Source organism: Myxocyprinus asiaticus, chromosome 24, assembly GCF_019703515.2.
Source record: "Myxocyprinus asiaticus isolate MX2 ecotype Aquarium Trade chromosome 24, UBuf_Myxa_2, whole genome shotgun sequence".
In the NCBI taxonomy this organism is placed as follows: Eukaryota; Metazoa; Chordata; class Actinopteri; order Cypriniformes; family Catostomidae; genus Myxocyprinus; species Myxocyprinus asiaticus.
In genome coordinates this window covers 32130395-32149677 of record NC_059367.1, presented here as the reverse complement: position 1 = coordinate 32149677, position 19283 = coordinate 32130395, and the positions used below count along the sequence as shown (strand labels likewise).

General features: G+C 37.9%; 1 protein-coding gene across 2 annotated transcripts in view; it reads right to left on the bottom strand.

Moving 5' to 3' along the window:
* LOC127415096 (multiple epidermal growth factor-like domains protein 9) overlaps nucleotides 1–19283 on the bottom strand; it is a 50433-nt gene that overhangs the window by 6335 nt on the left and 24815 nt on the right. Inside the window, exons 4-5 of one of the 2 annotated variants that reach the window (XM_051653646.1) lie at nucleotides 15633–15782; nucleotides 7328–7597 (exon numbers count right to left, since the gene is read on the bottom strand). In XM_051653646.1, the coding sequence (XP_051509606.1) occupies nucleotides 7328–7597; nucleotides 15633–15782 (420 nt within the window). The remainder of the gene's footprint in view (nucleotides 1–7327; nucleotides 7598–15632; nucleotides 15783–19283) is intronic. The other variant, XM_051653647.1, reaches the window with a different exon arrangement.

The window sequence follows — 19283 nt, the reverse complement described above, 5'->3', positions numbered from 1 at the left end:
CATAGTTTTCAAAAACGTGCACTCTGAAACCTGTTTTCAAAAGTTTGTGTTTTCAGGCTCCAAAATGCCGTTGTCGTGTAAACGAACAGCCAAAATGCATAAAAAGTTTTCAGTTTTTAGTTGAAAACGTTGTCGTGTAAACGGCCCCTTACTGTCACGTTTTCGTGTGTTTTTGTTTTTTTGTCTTTTATTTTGAAAACTAAGTTCCTTGTTCTTGCCATGTTTTTGTGTTTTGTTCTTATTGGTTCCTTGTCATGTTACTGTCATGTGACCCTCTTGTTCCACTATGTTTATTAGTCCTGTCTCTTCATTGGTATATGTTTAATAGTCTTGTTATCTGTTTTATCATTGGTACTTGTTTCATTGCTTTGTTTTCAAGTTCATTAGTTTAGTCTTTTCATTAGTTGTCTCTGTTTTGTAGTTACCATGTTCATGTATTTAAGCCCTCATGTTTGCAATTGTCATTTGTCATGTGTTGTGTTATTGTAACATTGTGTCAAGTTTAGTCGTTTAAGTATGTTTTGTTTGGATTCACGTTTTTGGATAACACTCATGTAAATAAACTGCACTTGGGTTCTCACTTCATCGTCTGTTCTTGTGTCTACACGTTACACTTACCAGATGTGATCAGCGCCATGTTTTGTCATGAAAGTTTAACCCTGACAGCACTGACAGCACAGAGTCTTCTGAACTGAGATCAGTCGATTTAAATTATGTGTTGTGTATAGCAAAGCCAAAATACAACATCCACTCATGTGTACGTGGGGTCGCATGAGGTATACTATGCAAAAGGCATGTCATTTAAAATTGTATTCAAGACCCAAAGAAATGGGTTTATTTGCTGTGTTGACTGTGTTGGTTGCTGAATATCATATAGCTAGTCCCTTGCTCCCAAAAAGCCAATGGATCCTTTTCGCAGACTGTGATGACGCGTTCCTGCCTTATTTAGCAGCATTAATCCAGCAAAAAAGTTATGCATTTTCGATTTAAGTAATGTAATTTTAAAACATGATTCTTTATGTAATTTTATCCTGGCATTAATTTAAAAAAATAATTAAAAAGTCACCACTGCTGTGATAGGGTTTCATATACAGCTGCTGTGGAAATGACAGTAAATTTAGCATTTTTCTCTGTTCTGACTTCTGTAATACATTTCTCTATATTTTTTCCTCTTTTTTTTTTTAAATGTCATGGAAGTGTAATAGTGGATTTTTTTATTTTGCTGTCGGAGCAGACTGGAATGCAAAAATAATATTTGCCATGGTCTTCCATTCACCACTATAAAAGTTTACCCTGCTATAGTTTACTTATGCATTCCAACCCAATATGAAAAGGTTTAGTTACATTACAACCATTAACCATGATTTGCTACTTGGTCTTCCTGTATTAAGGGGAGGGACATTCTAGAGAGCATCTGATTGGACAATAATCTATAGTGCAAGATGAGTCATTCATATTTTTGGTATGTTTTCCATGAAGACAAAGACATTTTAAATGTATATATCTGCTAAAAGTTAATTTTGTCAGCTTTTAGAAGTGCATTAGCATATAGATGACCTCAAAGCTAACAGACATGAGCTAAATGCCATGGCAGATGTTATGCAATTTATTGTCAAGAGGATCTGCAAATAATCCATAACTGTGCAATATATAACTTTGTGTATATGGTGTCTACTTTTGCATTGCAATTTCCCACAAGGGGTTAATAAAATATGTATGTCAAAGTCATTTATTTGTAACAAAGTGTATCAAGATTGAAAAAATAAATGTCTTTTTAATGAATATTAATGGAACAACATCAGTTGTGTGAAAAGAAACAATAACGGAAGGTTGTTTTCATCAAAATTATTTTTTTTTTTTATGGTGAATTTGGGGTAACAGGCCAGCAGAGGGGTTACTGTGATATTGTGTAAATATAGGTACAATAGTTATAGGGCACAATTTGTCAACTAATATTTTGAGACAGCAAGATGCTTTTTGGAGTAACAAATTATGGTAATGCTTCCTCAAAATAACTACTTCTGCAAAGGGTTAACCATTTTCTATTCATTTTAATCACATTTGGCATTTCATAACATCTCAAGTATTCTATAAACAAATTAATCTCCACTGTGATTGTATCAGTCAATGTAAGCCCATTTTGAACATTTTTCTTAACAAATCTATTTGCCCAACTTAAGAAAAACAATGTGTTTTATGGGGGCCATTAGCCCCTGCAACTGCAGGGCTTTTTTACCCCAAATACTATCCTTTCACTTATTGGACAGTTATTAAAAAACTTTTGAGTTAATCACCTTGGACAAAACTGAAAATGACAAATAAGTATTTTGTCTAAAAATAAATGGGATCATTTCAGGGATTTTCATTTGCTACATTAATTTGCAACATTTTAAAAATGATTAAATATTAGATCAAATTAACTCAAACTTTAGACATTGCAAGTAATGATCTCATGGACCAGGAATATTTTGCAGTGTATAGTGACAAACAAGTGTTAAGGAAAGTACTGTGGTGGTTTTTGTTGCTGTTTATTGTTTTGGGAGAAAATAAAATCAAAAGTGCCTTTAGCCCCTTTGTACCCTATTTGTGGTGCTTGAGCAGTAAAATTATTTTTCTGCAGGTCAGCTCCAACTTAAATTGTGCATTTGAAGAAAAAAAAAGAGAACTGAGTTAAAAGAATATAAGAAAAGGAATAAAATTATGATAATAAAAAGAGAAAACAGATAGTAGTATGTACAGTATCTAAGTAATGTTACACAATATAATACTGAAATAAGTGAAATATGGCGTTTCATTGAGTATTGAGTTCCTCTGTTGCACAGTCACAGAGAGGAAACAACAGCATAAAAGGTAAGGTTGCAATTCGGTGAAATGGAACCGTAAATATTTATCCTCACTCATCTTTATCATCAGTATGTATGTTAGACTACAGTGAAGCTTGCATTCATTTGTCATGACTCATTTAGTCAATGACCCAAGCAAGGCCCCTAGCAACCATTACAACAAATACATTTACAAACTCATGATGGTGTCATTTCATTGATTAACAATGATTCATCACCAGGTGTAACATTGGTTCTTGGAGTGGAAGAGAGGAGATGCAGGAGTAAATTAACTTTCAATCTTTTAACTGGAGACGCAGGAGTGGACATCATACAAGGAGTTAAACAAGAAATCACGTTGGAGTGGAACATAATTCATAAATCAACTAAGCTACAATTTAACACAACGTAACAATACGAGAACTGACAAGGAATGGGAAAAACTAGAGGATATTTATACAACAAGATGCTGATGAGGGAATGGAGAACAGGTGAGGAAGAATGGGAACAGATGGCAGTGATGAGGGCAGTGCATTATGGGAAGTGTGGTCCAGGGGAAACTAAGGATGACACAAAAACCATATCAAAATACGAGTCCAAGGAGCAGAACGGTGAATAACTGTGACATTTACCCCCCCCCCCAAAATGGCGACTCCTGGCACCCCAAAGACGGATGATGAGGGTAGGGTGACGCAGAATGTGAGGAAGGATCCAAGGAAGATGAACAGTAGGCATGGGGGGCGGTTTCAGGGCTGGGAATGGATCCTGGGGCCTGGGGGGCGGCGGCTTCAGGGCTGGGAATGGATCCAGGGGCCTGGGAGGCGGCCGCAGGATAGGGACTGGGTCAGGAGGCCTGGGAGGCGACCGCAGGACAGGGACTGGGTCAGGAGGCCGGGGAGGCGGCCACAGAGCAGGGACAGGAGGCCTGGGAGGTGGCCACAGAGCAGGGACTTGAGGTCTCGATGGCAGAGCCGGAGATGGGTCCGGAGACGGAGCCACAGGAGGATGGAAGATTTGGGTCTCAAGGGGAAGAACCGGAGGAGGAGCTGGTGGAGACACAGGAGGATTGGGGTATTGGTGGAGACACAGGTAGTGGAGAGCGTGGTGGAATGGGAAGAGCTGTAGAAGGGGGAGATCCAGAGATTGAGGGCAGAGCAGTAGGAGACACAGAGGGCGGAGCCAAGGAAGGCTCGACGGAGGCAGGCAGAGCCTGGAGAGGCTCGGCTAAGGCAGGCGGAGCCGTGGAAGGCTCGGGGCTGAGAGCCGTGGAAGGGAGTAAAGGCAGAGACTGGGGATCGACCTCTGCGGTCGTGAGCACGGGCAGAGACTGGGGAATGACCTCAGTGGTTGTGAGCACGGGCAGAGACTGGGGAACAACCTCCGTGGTCGTGAGCACAGGCAGAGACTGGGGAACGACCTCCGTGGTCGTGAGCACAGGCAGAGACTGGGGAGAAGGTGTCCTTTTCCTTCTCTTCTGGCCAGCAGGGAGTGTGGTTACGGGGACGGTCGAGGCTACAGGCACTGGCTCTGGGACGGTCGAGGCTACATGCATTGCCTCTGGGACAGTCGAGGCTACAGGCATTGGCTCTGGCTTGTTAACCGTGGCTGGCATGGGCACTGGCTCGTTAACTGTGGCTGGCATGGACACTGGCTCGTTAACCGTGGCAGGCATGGGCACTGGCTGTGGCCTGGGGTTCCTGCCATAATTCACAGTGAAAGAGGGAAAAGGAGTGGAGTTACCTTGGTGACAGGGGCCGTGGAAGGTGTGGAGACAGGGTTTGTCTTGGGGGATGACAAGAGTGAGAGATGTATGGCTAGGGTGGTTCAAACGTATTCTAAAAAGGGAAGATTCTCCATTTGAGGAAGAGCTGTGGGACGATGAATGTTCAAGCCCATTGAAAAATTTTCCCCAGAAATCCTGGGCTAAGTTTTCATACCTCTCTGGGTGCAGTTGTGGGAGCGGGCTTTTTTATCCCAAATACTATCCTTTCACTTACTGGACAGTTATTAAAAAACTTTTGAGTTAATCACCTTGAACAAAACTGAAAATGACAAATAAGTATTTTGTCTCAAAATAAATGTGATCATTTCAGGGATTTTCATTCGCTACATTCATTTGCAACATTTTAAAAATGATTAAATATTATTTCAAATTAACTCAAACTTTAGACATTGCAAGTAATATTTTGGGAATATCAGGAATATTTTGCAGTGTATAGTGACAAAAAAGTGTTAAGGAAAGTTCTGTGGTGGTTTTTGTTGCTGTTTATTGTTTTGGGAGAAAATAAAATCAAAAGTCTCTTTAGCCCCATTGTACCCTATTTGTGGTGCTTGAGCAGTAAAAAAAAATTTCTGCAGGTCAGCTCCAACTTAAATTGTGCATTTAAAAAAAAAAAAAAAAGAGAATTGAGTTAAAAGAATATAAGAAAAGGAATAAAATTCTGACAATAAAAAGGGAAAACAGATAGTAGTATTTACAGTATCTAAGTAATGTTACACAATATAATACTGAAATAAGTGAAATTTGGCGTTTCACTGAGTATTGAGTTCCTCTGCTGCACACTCACAGAGAGGAAACAACAGCATAAAAAGTAAGGTTGCAATACAGTATGTATGAATTTTACATACTGTTATATTCTGTTTCTTCCTATTTCATTTCACTAAAAATATTTATCCTCACTCATAATCTTTATCATCAGTATGGTAAAAGTGCGAGTGGTGTAATAAAATCATTAAAAATGATTCACACTACAGCGAAGCTTGCATTAATTTGTCATGACTCATTTAGTCAATGACCCAAGCAAGGTCCCTAGCAACCATTACATAAAATACCTTTGAGATGACGCCATCATGAGTTTGTATTGATGAATAATGTTTCATCACCAGGTTCTCATATCTCTATTTTTTTATAGTGATTTTAAATTGGTGGTAATCTCCGTCCCACTGACCACCCACAGTGTGTTCCCTGACCATTTGAAACATATTGCATACAAAACTGGAAAGCAATAAAATTTTGGAAATTGCCAAAATTAAAATTCCAAACTGATTAGCTGGCTTCTACTGAGGTTTCAGGAGTCAGGTAAGGTTTCTGTCAATCTGCCTGTAAATTAATTGTGTTTAATTAATTAAAGCTGCAAAAATGAACACTTCTGAGAAAGTACTAATCACTGGATTTGGCAAGGTTTGAAAGGTTTATGACATCAAGTCTTTGAAAGATATTTAGAGTTTTGTTTGAGGCACCTGGCACCAAGTAAACTAGATATCCACGACTGTATATTCTTCTGTGTTATTTTTTTTAGTTCAGTACTTATTACTTTTGGATGGACAGAAATTCTGATCACAAATTTACTGGTGACTGATTATTGTCTCTATTAATTTATTTAAAAATACATTAAAAATGCAGTTCACACACAACAAATATTTGAATGCACCTCTAATATGATGAACATGTTTTCAGTTCCTGAATTCAAAGTCATTTTGATTTGTTTTCTGCAGATTTAAGTAAAAAATGTGTAATTGGTGTATTTGTATGGATAAAATTCAAAGTCTTAATAAAAGCTGAAAATCTTCAAAAAAGAAATGTGTAGTTTGGAATAATCTTTTTTATTATTATTATTTCTTAAAAAAAAAAAAAAAAAAAAAAAAAGTGAAATAATTTTGTTAATATAAAAAAAACAAAAAAAAACATTGACCACCAAATCAAGTCAGGTGGTGTAACCAACATGCAGGTATCAATTCTGTTGTCATGTGACAAGAAGACCATAAAACAGAGAGGACCTCTTTAGAACCCCATGACTGTGTAAAGTTTTTAAAAAAAATGTATCAGATACTTTGACATTTTTATGAAAAGGCACATTTTATCAAATCGAGCAACCCTAAGAAACTTCTTGATATTTGTGACTTAAAAATTATTTGCAAAAAAATATTTTCACCTTGAAAAATAAAAAGTATTTGAATACCTTTTCTTGATGGTTACACCAACTGACATTTTTAAAATTATTAAAAACATTTTGTAGAAAATGTTATGTTTTTTAAAAATGAATGAAACCAACATGGACACAAATATTCAATTTCAACGACCTTAACACGTGTTTCTGTCACTAGATTTTTTAAAAATATACAATTTTTATCATCTTGAACAAACGTATTTTTCAAAGACCCTATTGATGTATTATTGATTTTATATTCAGCCGCCACTAAATGACACGTTAAAAAAAAAAAAACCTACACTAAAACTACACATTTAGACAAAATTGAGTTGTGACCTAAATCAGGTCTCTTTGATTATGATCTGTCCTGTGACAGATAGGTTTGGCTCAAATATATTCAGATTCAGATAAAATGTGACTGTTTTATAATCCACATTTGGCTGAACAAAGAAAATACTTTTTTCTCTGTTTCACTGTTAGTGTAGTTACTGCGCTTTGCATTTGTAGGGCAGAATTCATGACTATCTGTTTGTATCTTCCCATTTTCCCCAGAAATCCTGGGCTAAGTTTTCGTACCTCTCCGGGTGCAGTTGTGGGAGCGGGCGTCCCCTACATATCCACGGGCGCAGATATCACAGTGTGCGCCCATTGTGTGGTTGATGCAACGGTGACAGTGCCCGGTCTCAGGGTGGCATATTTGAGGCCTGGAGCGAAGATCCGCATTCCCGTTACAGTCGCAGGGCACACACACACCTGATGATTTGAAGAGACCGTCGATACACACATTGCATGTTGGTCCAGAAAAGCTAGGCTTACATTTGTCACATACAGGCCGCCCACTGGAATCTGTTAACAAAATGAAACACACTGAAATAACAATAAGGTTTGAGCAACACTATGACTCAGTAACACAATGACTCCTCTGGAATCTGTTAAAAAAACATGACAACCAAAGATTTGAGTACAGGGTTCTGCCCGTAGTTTTAGGTTTTTCCCTTTTGTCTTATTGCCATATTGTGTATTTCTATATATACTTATACTTTCTATTCGCTTTTTATTTTTATTCTATTTTTATTATTATCTCTGTCTTGTTGTTGTATTGTTTGTGCACTGGAAGCTTCTATCGCCAAGACAAATTCCTTATGTGTAAGCATACTTGGCAATAAAGCTAAATCTGATTCTTTGTGGCAGAGCCCTGACATGTACATGTTATCTGTCTGTTTTGTGTATTGTATCTGGATTCAAGTAAATCACATCTCTGATGCAATCAAGTCACTCCCCCGTGTCTCTTAAAGCACACTTTATAAATAACATTTTAGAAATCCACATTTCAATAACAGGTGTTATAAAAAAATCTCATTTTTATCTTCCAAGAATATTCCCTCCAATCACTGGATTGAGTAGTAATGTATTATATGATATTTCTTCCCAGTCTTGCTGACCAATTTTTATTTCATATACAGGACACTCTGAATAAAATTATATCACTTTACAATTCCTAACATTTTTATTGGAGTAGTTGTATTGTATGTATCAATTATATAATTTATTAATGGATGCATTTCCCTTTTTATTTCTTTTACTTTAACTTCTGTTAATAAATATCTTCTTACCTGTAAATAATTTAAAAAAAAAAACGTTTGAATTTGGGAGCTCATCCTTTTTTTGCTAGGTTTGAAAAGATATCCCTTCCTTTATCAGTGAACAGTTGCTGATATCTTTTCAGACCTCTATCTGCCCAAAACTTAAATGTATTTTCTAATCTATTTGGCATGAAATGTTTAGCAATTTCTTATAAATGAACTACATCTTTCTAAATGTTACTGTTTTTTACTATAAAATAAATTGTAGCTTTTAAAATGAATAAGCCTGTGTGTTCTTGTTGTGGGCCTATATGAATTCACTTACGCATTGATATACCAGCTGTTTTATATTTTTTTATATCACAGTAAGAATTTGTTTGCAGCAGTCCTCTTGAGCTCTCTCATCTCTCTTCTCCACCAATAGCTAGTGTGTGGTGGGTGTTCTGGTGCACTATGGCTACTGTTGCATCATCCATGTGGATGGTGGTTGATGAGATTCCCCCTATACTATGTAAAGTGCTTTGAGTGCCTAGAAAAGCACTATATAAATGTAAGGAATTATTATTAATAATAGTTATTATTATTAATTGTCTTTAATTGATTCATAATTTTACAGTTTTCCCTTGTACTGTGTAAATCATGTGTTTTATGTCTTCAAATTTCATGCTGAACTCATGAGCAGTGTAAATGCAATTTGATTTTTATATATATATTTTTAAAATAATGTCTTGTGCACAGTTTAAATGAATTTAAATTATTATTTTCATAATCATCAGCTTTCAGCAGAGAGGTAAATCCCACCTCTTGCGTGAATCGCGTTCTCTCACACGATAGTTTGTGTGCTGCAAACCTCACTCATTCATGTGCACGAGCACATAATCTAATCTTAATGTCAGGCTTGAAGCCTGAGTTGACAGAAAGTTTATGAGCTGCATCATGGAAAATAGTAAGCCTGATTGGGTTGGTTTGATTTGTCAACCTGAAACCAAACCTGCAGTGGCGAATTCTCAGGGCCAGCAAAGCCTTCTCTGCTGGCGTAACATGCCAAATAAATAAATATTTTTTATCCTTTCATTCTCAATCATCTTTTTGCCTCTCTATCTTTAATCGCTTTCCACTCTTAATTAATCTACAAACAAATAGAGAAAAACTAAAAGTTTATCCAGTCAGAATTTATTCCTTAATACTTACAAGCGAAGTGTGACAACTGTTTCACAAATCGCATGCCTGAAGCAGCACATTAGTTCACAGAATCCCCCAACAGTGCAAATGAATGGGCAACTAATGTCAGATTGTCAGATTCATCAGCCAATCAGATTGATTCATTTGTTCTTGGTGGGTGTGATCTTTAGGATATATCCCAGTCGAGGCCTTCTAGCTGACCTTGAGTGACGCAATCATGCTTTAAGTGACGTAATTTGAAAGCGAAGAGCGCCACATCTTGCTGACGAGTCGGCTGTCATCACTGCTGGTATTGCCGTTGAGAAAGAGATCCTTATGGATTTACAAACACGAGATGTTCTGCATGACCGTGTGATTGCTTAATTTATTAAAAACTGATTTTCACTTCAAGTAAATAGGTAAGTGTTTTTTTTTGCATTGTTATAGCAACATCAGGAGTTTTCAAAGTGTAAATTAGGCTGCTTGAGCATTCAGTGTCGGATCAAGTTTTGAAAAGTAGTGCTGCGTTCCATTCAACTCAGCAAGTCGGATTTTACAACTTCCTACTAGGAAAAGTGCAATGGAATCATCTTGAACTCGAGAATTTCTGCATGAGCCTACAAGTTGTAATTCTAACTCAGCTTGTTTAACAAACGCCTGCAGAAACAGGTGTATAAAACATTATAATCTCTTTTGATAATCGTACACATGAAGCACAAATGCTAGCGCTAGAGCATTGTTAATCAGTTGGGTTGTTAGGAGACATCCCTAATGAGAGTCAAACCCCTGCTAAGCTAACGGGTGCGTTGCAGTTCCGAATATTGGGGAATGGAATGGATTTATGGTCGGAGATATCAAGTAGGAATATCCATTCATTACAACTTGAATGGAACACAGCATAACCGTGTACCCTGACAAAACGAAATTTACTGCAAGCAATATTTAAATCGCAAATATTATTAGACAGATTTTTCCAGGTATTATAGACATCCTTGGTAGATTCGTATGAAAAATTATGATTTTTGAATGTCTGTTCGGGAGACATTCATTTCACAAAACAGTCATGATGCAGTTAAAATTAGGCTTGCTTGAGCATTATGAGTTGTTTCAAGTTCTGGCTTTCGTGGGTGGATGTGTTTTTAAAATGTCAATTGGTATTACTAGTTAGCTGTGACATAATGTCTCTATTCATTGTGAAACTGTGTTTTCTTAATGCATGAATCACACTGAAGGCCTAGACTTAAAATGCACAGCCCGCCAATGCAATCCTGAAACCCTGAGTTCGTTCAGCGACCTTCATGGTACAGGCCTCAGGCACATGTATTTTGTCTCTTGCTATGTGAATGCACGTGGGTTTGTGTTTTCTCATTCCCTTGTGCATTGGTGTCTGTCTTCAGTTATTACCACGCCTTCTGTTTTCCCTCTTTTTTGTGTTTTGCAGGTGCCACATTAAATCGACTCAGCCCCGTTGCCCTGGTGATGTCACTGCCATATTAGCCGATCATCTGTTACACCTGTCCTTCTGATTTCACTCCCTATTTATTCTCCCTTGTGTGCTCTGTCTGGTGCCAGTTTGCTGTCTCAACTTTGTTGCTTCTCTGTCTCGTCGGTGTCTTGTCGGTTTTGCCAGTCTTGTATTTTGATTGTGTTTGTCATTTTATCTGTTAGTTTTTTTATTTATTTTTTTATCTTGTTTTATCTCTCCCTTGTGAGAGTTTTGTTTATGTTTGTATTCTTTTCAATAAAAGCCCAAATTTGTTCTCTAGCATTTGGGTCCTCTCTACTTCATGCTGTTAGCATTCATGACAGAGTAACACAATGACTCATTGTAATGACTTAGTATTTATGGTTTCTTTTTGGAGAACACATCAAAGCAATGTTTCAGTGTCCTCTATATACACAGCCAGCCACTTACTACTTGTCTCACTTTAGTATAGTTCTAAATCCAACCATACGGTGGCGCCACCACATTAAAATTCATGTGTATCCCTGCTGTCACCTTCTGTTGAAGTTCAGAGTGGAGTATAGACAATGTAGTATTATGGAATATTTTTTTTTTAATATCTATTCTTTCCATCATCAGTGACCTTGCAAAAAAACTGGCAGTACCATGACTGTATCAGATGGAAATACCATGGTTCTTGTTTATTCATTACAATGATATATTTATCATAGCCATATAACATGGTATCATGGGAAGTGAAATACTGAGGAGCAAAGATAAAAACACCTTAAGGGTTACAAGACACACACACACACACACACACACAGAGAGAGAGAGAGAATGTAGCTGTGATCAGCTCTGAAATATTCATGATAGGAAAGAAACAGTTGGATGTTTGAATGACTGAACTGGATGACCTACAACTGCCTACTACAAGGTTTCATATCATAAAACAATAAAAACTGAATGGCAGTGAAACTCCACACACACATGCAGCAACATTAACCCCTCTGCAGTTCTATAGTCATGATACCACATTGCTGCTCTGTTTTCTCAATGGCCACTGTTGCCATGGCGATTCCATTCCACTGGCTGATTAAACCAGATCTCCCTTCATACACCCCTCCACTTACTAACCTTGTTGCCACTGACCGGTGACATACAAAAATCTGTCAAAGGGAAATCAGAGAGACACAGACAGACTGCTGGGCATTGACAGACGGAAGTGGCCAAAGGGCGAAAATAATTAATTTAGGCTCTCCTAACATTACTGTGATGAGAACTCCTCGCCCATGCCAGCCTCACGCAAAAGCTACATAGAGTGTGTGTGTGTGATGCAAACAGATGAGAGTTTACTGCCTTTAGCATAGCAGGAGGAATTAATTAAGAAAACACAGATGCACTTTCACAAAGTTGGGACCAGATTTGCGCTCTTTTAACTTTTTTAACTGTGTTCCAGTAATTATTTTCAAGTCGAAAGTGGGAAAATCCAGAGTTCTGAGCATTAACGTCTTTAATGAGGGAATGAACTACAATCCCATTAAGGATTGCGAATGACATAATCGTAAAAAAAAAAAAATGTAAACTACTGATGTAAAGTTGTTCACTTTAAGTATAAAAGCAATGTTTTACGTTTATTGCAAACATTCAGATATATAAAAATATACACTATGGTCCTAATAAAGTTCCCGACGTGGTCTTCTGCTGTTGTAGCCCATCTGCCTCAGGTTTGATGTGTTGTGCATTCTAGATGCTATTCTGCTCACCACAATTGTACAGAGTGGTTACCTGAGTTACCATAGTCCTTCTGTCAGCTCAAACCAATCTGGCCATTCTCTGTTGACCTCTCTCATCAAGAAGGCGTTTCTATCCGCAGAACTGCCGCTCACTGGATGTTTTTGTTTTTGGCACCATTTTGAGTAAACTCTAGAGACTGTTGTTTGTGAAAATCCCAGGAGATCAGCAATTACAGAAATACTCAAACCAGCCCATCTGGCACCAACAATCATGCCACAGTCCAAATCACTGAGATCCAAATTTTTCCCAATTCTGATGGCTGATGTGAACATTAACTGAAGCTCCTGACCCGTATCTGCATGATTTTATGCACTGCACTGCTGCCACATGATTGGCTGATCAATAATCACATGAAGAAGTAAATGTTCCAAGTAAAGTGCTCAATGAGTGTATAAGTATTTTGATAGTGAGGCCGACTTGATTATATCATCCACAATGCTTCATGGAAGTGGGGAACTTTTTTGCCACGCACTGTTTTCAGGAGTTTTCAGGTAGTGTAGTTCTTCAGCAGATATTTTGCTATTACAGTAAACCCATTATAAAGTTATAACACAGACTGATGTCTTCAACAGAAGAATATACCATTGATTAACAGCTTCGGAGTCTTTAAGGGTTTATAAGTTATCTCTAAAAATCAATTCATTTATGGAGAAAATAAACTGGATTTTTACTTCCGGAACCAAACTGTTGCGCTTTATTCTGGCAGAAGTTCGAGAATGGCTGACAACCCTTTAAAGCACCTTTAAGTGTCCAAATACTTTTTGGGGGCCAATGTAAAGTGCTTATAATCTCATATTTGTCCTGAACATCATAAACCACAGGGCAATACTGAGTACACTTATGGGGCTTTTCCGCTGCACGGTACGGCTCGACTCGACTCGACTCTGCTCACTTTTTGGGGGTTTTCCACTGTGGATAGTACCTGGTACCTGGAACTTTTTTTTAGTAGCACCTCAGTCGAGGTTCCAAGCGAGCCGAGCCAATACTAAATGTGACTTCAAAACCCTGCAGATCACTAATTGGTCAGAGAAAATCGTCACTACCAGTGTCATTGCTATAAGCTTGATGGCAAGTTAGCTTACCCTTGTGTGTCGTCTTTGAGCTAACACCGTGATGTCCTCGTCTGCGCTTTGGTGTATGATTTCCCAAACTCTCCTGTTTTTTTAGCGGTATTTTGTCTTGCTGCCGTCAGCCTCTTTTGAAACAAAGTTTGTCATCTTGCTGTGAAAAACAGCCACATGCCAAGAATCAAGAACACCATTACTTCGATATCCTCCGTGGCTCCTTTGTTGTGTGTTTGTGTCGGTTTAAGATTATGTCACGGCAGTAGAGGTGGCGCAACAATGACGATCCAACCCACGTTGCGGCTGCACTAAATTGCAGTGGAAAAGCAAGCTCAGAAAAGTAAAGCGAGCAGAGTCGAGTCGAACCGTAACATGAAGTGCCATTATATAACATATCTGAACTTTCAGTACTCTATCTCTCTGTCACTCTACATCTCTCTCTCTCTCTCTCTTTTTCGCCTTCACAAGTTGACTTTCCACCTCAGGCTCCATTGACCGTAAATTTAAACTGACAACCCAAAGCCACATCACCATGGCTGTTGCCGTGCAGTGGGGACCAATGGACAGGAAGCTGAGATGGAAACAACATCTCTGATTGGCTCTTCCATTCCATACAAATTGTAGACCCCAGATCACATATAAATTCATGCAGGAATACACAATTCACACCTGCTAACTCACAGACAACTTAATCAGCCTAATGCTTTGAAACTATACTGTAGGTAACAGAAACAAAAGTCAGGTTACTTATATAATGAATTGTACACTGGAGATGTCATGACCTTTTTAGGCCCATTTCATTGTAACAATGATAGGAATAGGTTATAGTCTCTACAACACTGAACTTGAGGCCAAGGACATTTTTGTACCCTTTGTTGACCAAATGAAATAAAATCTGACCCTATTTTCTTTCTAAATGAAAGCCTTTAGCACAATTTTAGACCAATTGTCCTTCAGAAAAATGTATCAGTTCACATTTCATTTTCCATCAAAATAATGACCTCTAAAAAAACTTTTTTCTGATGTCATGTGGACGGAGAATATAAAGTTAACCAACAAAATGTCTACATTTTCTGCAGAACATTTTAATTGCTTGTCCATGCAAAAGGCACCAACACAATGATGCTAGGGGGTTGGGGTGGTTGTACTGGCATTGCTTTGCAAATACTATGGGGTTTTGTGTGGTTGCTAGGGGGTTTCTAGGGTGTTCTCGATCATTACTTACTGGCCCAAATCAAAAAAGCCCACCCCCAAGTCCCTTTTCAAGATTCTCATGTCCCTAGAAATGGCTCTTTTAATATACTGTAAGTCCATGATATTTTTTCATCCATTAAATGACTTGCCAGGTGAAAATCTTAAATTTGATCACTTATAAAAGTAAAAGCACCCCTATACAAGCTGCACATATCATTCATATTCGCAGCACAAATGGTACAGGACAAGTTATGCGCTAAAATTTTATACTTGGGGGTTTGTTCCTAAGGTTAAGTGTTTGTTCAAATCTGTACAACAGATTTGATAATAATAATAATAATGATAAAAATTGTCTTAGCAAACATCACTAATAATAACATAGCCTAATGTAGCCCTTTTTCATCCTTTCCAATCAAAATAGATAGTTTCCCATGGAAACATGTCACATTATGGAAGTTAAATGCACTTTGAAAGACATTTCTTGTTGTCTTCAAAGATATACCGTGGCATGCATTCCTAGAACAGCGCAGTGGTGCAGTAACCCTGTTGAATAATTCCAGACTACTTTTAGGACATCATGTACTGAACTCATAACCCACCCTCAGCCCTGTCAACATGTCTCAGAGATGGAGACTCACCGAGATGGCAGCTGCCGGTGGAGCTCTCAGAGGTGCAGGGACAGGGCACACAGGCCTCCGTTAACTCCTCGCCACGACGACGGTAAAAATTGGGGAGACACTCCTCACAGTTGTGGCCCTGAGTGTTGTCCTGACAGTCCAAACAAACACCTGAGAGAGGGAGGAAATACAGAATGACTAATTATTAGTAATGGATGATTAGCTGAATAGAACAGACAGTACATTATACCTGCTAACTGCCTCAGAGCCTTATGCAAACCATCATATAAGGTAAAGACTGCAATTTCTAAACAATTTTTTTTTCCATTTTTGAATATATATTACATAATTTATTAATCTTTGTTAATTTTAGTTAATAAAAATACATTTGTTCATTGTTAGTTCATGTTAACTAATGTTGTTAACAAATGTTAACAAATGAAGCCTTATTGTAAAGTGTTACCAAGAAATTAAAAGTACTTCTGACAAATATTAAATGAAGACTTCAGTCTTATCAGTGGCATAGAATAAACATGGGGCGTGTCGCCCCCTCAAGGTGGCTGCCATGTTGAGATTAAATGATCTCAGTATACTGAAAAAAGATTAACCTAAAAAATGAAATTAATGTGGTAACATCTAAATTAACTGGTTTTATTCACTTCAAAATATTACTTAACATCACTGACTCAACCTGAATACATTAGTTTACACCAACAAAACAAATTTTAAAGGGATAGTTCACCCCAAAAATGAAAGTTCTCTCATCATTTACTCACCCTCATGCCATCCCAGAAGTGTATGACTTTCTTTCTTCTGCATAACACAAAGACTTTTAGAAGAATATCTCAGCTCTGTAGGTCCATACAATGCAAGTTAATGGTGACCAAAACTTTGAAGGTCCAAAAAGCACATAAAGTTAACTTAGAAGTAAACCATACGACTCCAGTGGTTAAATCCATAATCCATATATTATAAGTGTGGGTGAGAAAAAGATCAATATTTAAGTCCTTTTTTACTATAAATCTCCACTTACACTTTCACTTCCACATTAAAAGGATTTAAATATTGATTTTTTTAATTATAATATCGCTTCTGAGGAAACGGATTTAACCACTAGAGTCATATGGATTACTTTTATGCTGCTTTATTTGTTTTTGGAGTTTAAAAGTTTTGGTCACCATTCACTCGTATTGTAAGGACCTACAGAGCTGAAATGTTCTTCTAAAAACCTTAATTTGTGTTCTGCTGAGGAAAGAAAGTAATACACATCTGGGATGACATGAGGGTGAGTAAATGATGAGAGGGTTAGATCAGTTAGAAAACATTCATTAAGGTAACAATTGCAGCTTACCACTTTTTACAGTGTAATCATCTAATTTATGGACACTATCAAACGTGGGATAAAATAATCATGGGTGAAAAATATGCCTGCAAATAGGTTATTTCTACAATGGTAACATTAACCAAAAAAGTTTGGGGTATGGTATGTTAAGTATGTGGAACAGAACACATTATACAGCAAAAGTTTCAATCTGTAGTATGCTAAATGCTCTGCTGTACTGTATGTGCACTGTTTTGTACACTGCATATTTTGGCAAATCTAGTAGTTCATCTGGGTATTCCATGCAACAGAAAATGTGCATACTATGTCCATTATGCATACTATATACAGCAGTAGTATGGTAGTATCCTATTCCAAACCTATATACTGTATGGTCAATGTGTTTGACCTGTCTTTTGTCTAGTGTTGTGTTTGTATATCTTGGTTATTGTGATCAGCTTTTGTCTATGGTACATTTTTTATTTCATCTGTCTAGTAATGCTTTGAGCCTGTGTTACAGAATACCTTGCTATTGTTATTTCTTTAAATTATATTTAATACTGCATTTTGTCTCACATTGATCATGTCTTTGTCTCACAAGCCTGACGTTACAGTTATACAGTAAGTGTTTTGCTTGGACAAAGACAAGGCAAAATAACTGGCACAATCCCAAAATCTTCTGTGTAATTTCAATCACTGATGCGAAACTGCTTGTCTCCTTTCTGTGTGGTATTACGTGTATAGTGAGGGGTGAGTCTAAGTCTATGAACTGTAAGCAGTCTCTGGAGATGCTGATTGGTTTTATGACTGAGGAAGGCTGTAAATCTGACTGTGGCTCTCTGCATCAGGAGAGAGGTTACCAGCTACCATCTGTGCATACACACACACACACACACACACTGCGGAGAGAGAGACAGATGGATTCTAGACACTCACTCACAGGCTCATGCACTTGAACAAGCAGTTGACAAACACATCTATGACATCAGTATACTAAGGCATGGCTGAAATGATTTAAGACAAACACGCCTACATGTCTCATATGTCAGCAGGTTTGCTTAAGAAATGAACACACACACACACACACACACACACTTGAACATAGGTACATAGGTACATGATAGGTTTTTTTAAACAGATTATTTAAGAAGACGTGAGTAAAGTGTCCGTAAATAAATATGCCTTAATAAATCATTAAAATATGGTTAACAGAGGAGATCAGAGTGAGAGTGTGCAATGAGAGTTCCCCTCTCTCTCTCTCTTTATCCTCCTCCTCTTCTTCCTTCCTCCAATGGATGTTTCAAATCGGCTCGCCTATAGTCTTTTTACAAGGCAGTAACGAATTGCATGATGCATAATGGCAGTAAGGCTACAAGTACACAGTACCTTCAACTAACCAGATGATCTATTAATATTTAGACAGATCTATGAGTAGATCAATACTAATGCCCATCATTTTAATCCTGTTCTGTGTGCATTTGTTCAGTTTCCAGCCCAAGGAGCAAAACTTTAGGCTATGATTCACATAGCGTACATTCATGTTACATGCATTTATTGAGTCACTTCATTAATCTCTATGATTGAGCATCAATACATCTGAAACTCTGTCTTACTAAAGCCATAATTATTTCTTTAAATAAATTCTGTAATAGTTAGGTAATACATTTCGGTGCCTCGACAAGGTTACAAACAACTTCCATATTTGTCAGTATTTCCACCTTATTTTCATTTTGAGACGACAAACACCTGGACATACTGGCCAAGTGATCAACACCTTTGGACTGGACGGCTCCCATAATGAAGCACTTAAGTTCAACTTTATAACAAGCGATCTATGTGCTGGTTTGGGAAACCCCATCGTAAAATAACGAGAAACATTAGTTACGATGATCTTTAAAGCTTAAGTTGCAATGTTATCGGGAAACCCAGCCAAGGTTAGTAATGATTTTATAACACTAAAACCATGTTAACACGCTGTGGCTGCAGGGGCGTGGTCGAGAGTCCGTCCGGAGAGAGAGAAAGTGGTAAGGGCGCTGACACCTGAGCTTAATTATGTCTAACACCTGTCTCTAATTCCAGTGAGCATGGGGAGAGCGGCATATAAGCGGCCACGCTACCAGCAGACAGAGAGAGAGAGTCTGGCACAAGAAAGCCCACGGTGCTCGAGAAGCTGTTGTGTTTACCCTATTGTGTTTGTGAAGCTAATGTGTTTAAGTGACTACGTGCCTGTGAAGCTGATGAGTTTGTGAAGTTGTAAAGTATTGAAGTGGCGATTAAAAAAGCCTTAACTGAGCCTGGAAACCGCTTCCCCATGTCCTCCTTCCCTTCTGTGAAGTCGTGTAAACACACGC